General features: G+C 61.2%; 1 protein-coding gene across 1 annotated transcript; it reads right to left on the bottom strand.

Annotated features, from left to right (window-relative positions):
* Positions 1–12: 12 nt before the first annotated feature.
* On the bottom strand, positions 13–927 carry LOC105273094 (uncharacterized; the record flags this gene model as incomplete). The annotated part of the gene is made up of 1 exon (XM_011315329.1): positions 13–927. A coding segment is annotated over exon 1 (915 nt), but the record flags the coding sequence as incomplete, so codon positions are not given.
* Between the last annotated feature and the right edge of the window lie 501 nt (positions 928–1,428).

Genomic DNA, 1,428 nt, shown 5'->3' with positions numbered 1-1,428 from the left:
TATCGGGCATGCCTTGTGGAAAGCGCAGATCAGGGCGTCGTGGATTGTGTCCACTTCATCCTCTAATCTGCGCACGTTGCTGGGTCTCAACCGCCGTTCCCCCAGCCTAACCTCCAGTTCCTCCTTAAAGGAGTACCAGTCGGTGGTCCTGGGATTCCTGTGTGCGGGACCCTGCATCTTCCCGGCTCTACCTACGATGCTGAATTTGATGCGTCTGTGATCGGATAGTGTGTCCTCACGGTCCACCCTCCAATCGACGCACCGTGGCGCTAGCCTTCTGTCACACAACGTGATATCGATGACACATTGGCAGCGAGAAGTGACGAACGTGGGCCTGGATCCCCTGTTTAGGACCTCCAGGTCCACGTCTGCCATGTATTCCAAAAGGGATATGCCTCTGGCGTTGTTGTGCTCACTGCCCCAAACCACGTTCTGCGCATTTGCGTCGCAGCCCACGATGAGTGGCAGCCCATTGCTTCTACAGTGGCAAACCAGCTTCCTCAGTTCCCCCGTGGGCGGCGGCAACGCTGAGTCAAACGGGAAGTAGGCAGAGCAGAAGACAACGTCCTCATATCCGCCCTCCCCCCGCAGGCCCACCGTCACCGCGACAAGGTCCCTGTGACAGAAGTTTACCATTCTCCTGGCATTGCAAGCTCTTTTAACGGAGATGCAAGTCCTGGGTCCTGGCTCCCCCCGTGCAAAGAAAAGCTCATTGCCCCTGAGGTCGAGTCCTCTTACCATGCCCCCTGTCACCCAGGGTTCTTGGATGAGGCATATGTCTGTGTGCTCCACCACTTGGCTGCGACTCAGGAGAGCCGTCGCCGCTTTGCAGTGTTGCAAGTTTATTTGGGAGCATTGGACAAGGGTTGGGGCAATGGCCGCCCCAACCCTACTATCCGCTCCCCGCCGTGCATGTCCAGAGGCCATCGGGGCTCCCTTACTTGGGGTTAAGGTTCCCCTCTGGCCTGCTGGGCGTGCCAGGGCCGCCCTTCTCCTCTGGCCTGCCCCGGCCAGGGGTGCCCGTTCGGGCCCACAAGAGGGTCGGTTGAGACCCTCCCGCAGCCCCCGACGGGCCCCCCCTCGCCAGTGCAGGCCCTGCTCTCTGCCCTCTAGGGCGTCCCCTCCTTCTTATCAGGCGAGGGACTTGCGGGGTCCCCGAGGCTCTCGCCGGGTCCCCTTGCCCATCCCCCACCGGAGTTGATGTCCCGGGTGTCGGGGGGACCACTGGATTCTGAGAGGTCACAGCGGTCCCCTCCCTCTCGCCCGTCCCCATAGTGGGTCTCTGGCACTGCAGGTCGATCGCTGGTCCCGCAGTCCTCACAGGAGCCGGTTCCCGCTCCTCCGACTTTTTCCGAGGCTCGTAAAAACGAGCTCGTGTCAGGCCGTAGAACGGGCCCCAGCCCAATTCCTTGAGGACCTCAAGGGACT

Source organism: Fopius arisanus, unplaced genomic scaffold (genome assembly GCF_000806365.1).
Source record: "Fopius arisanus strain USDA-PBARC FA_bdor unplaced genomic scaffold, ASM80636v1 scaffold00919, whole genome shotgun sequence".
NCBI classification, from domain to species: domain Eukaryota; kingdom Metazoa; phylum Arthropoda; class Insecta; order Hymenoptera; family Braconidae; genus Fopius; species Fopius arisanus.
This window is presented reverse-complemented; position numbering and strand designations above follow the sequence as displayed.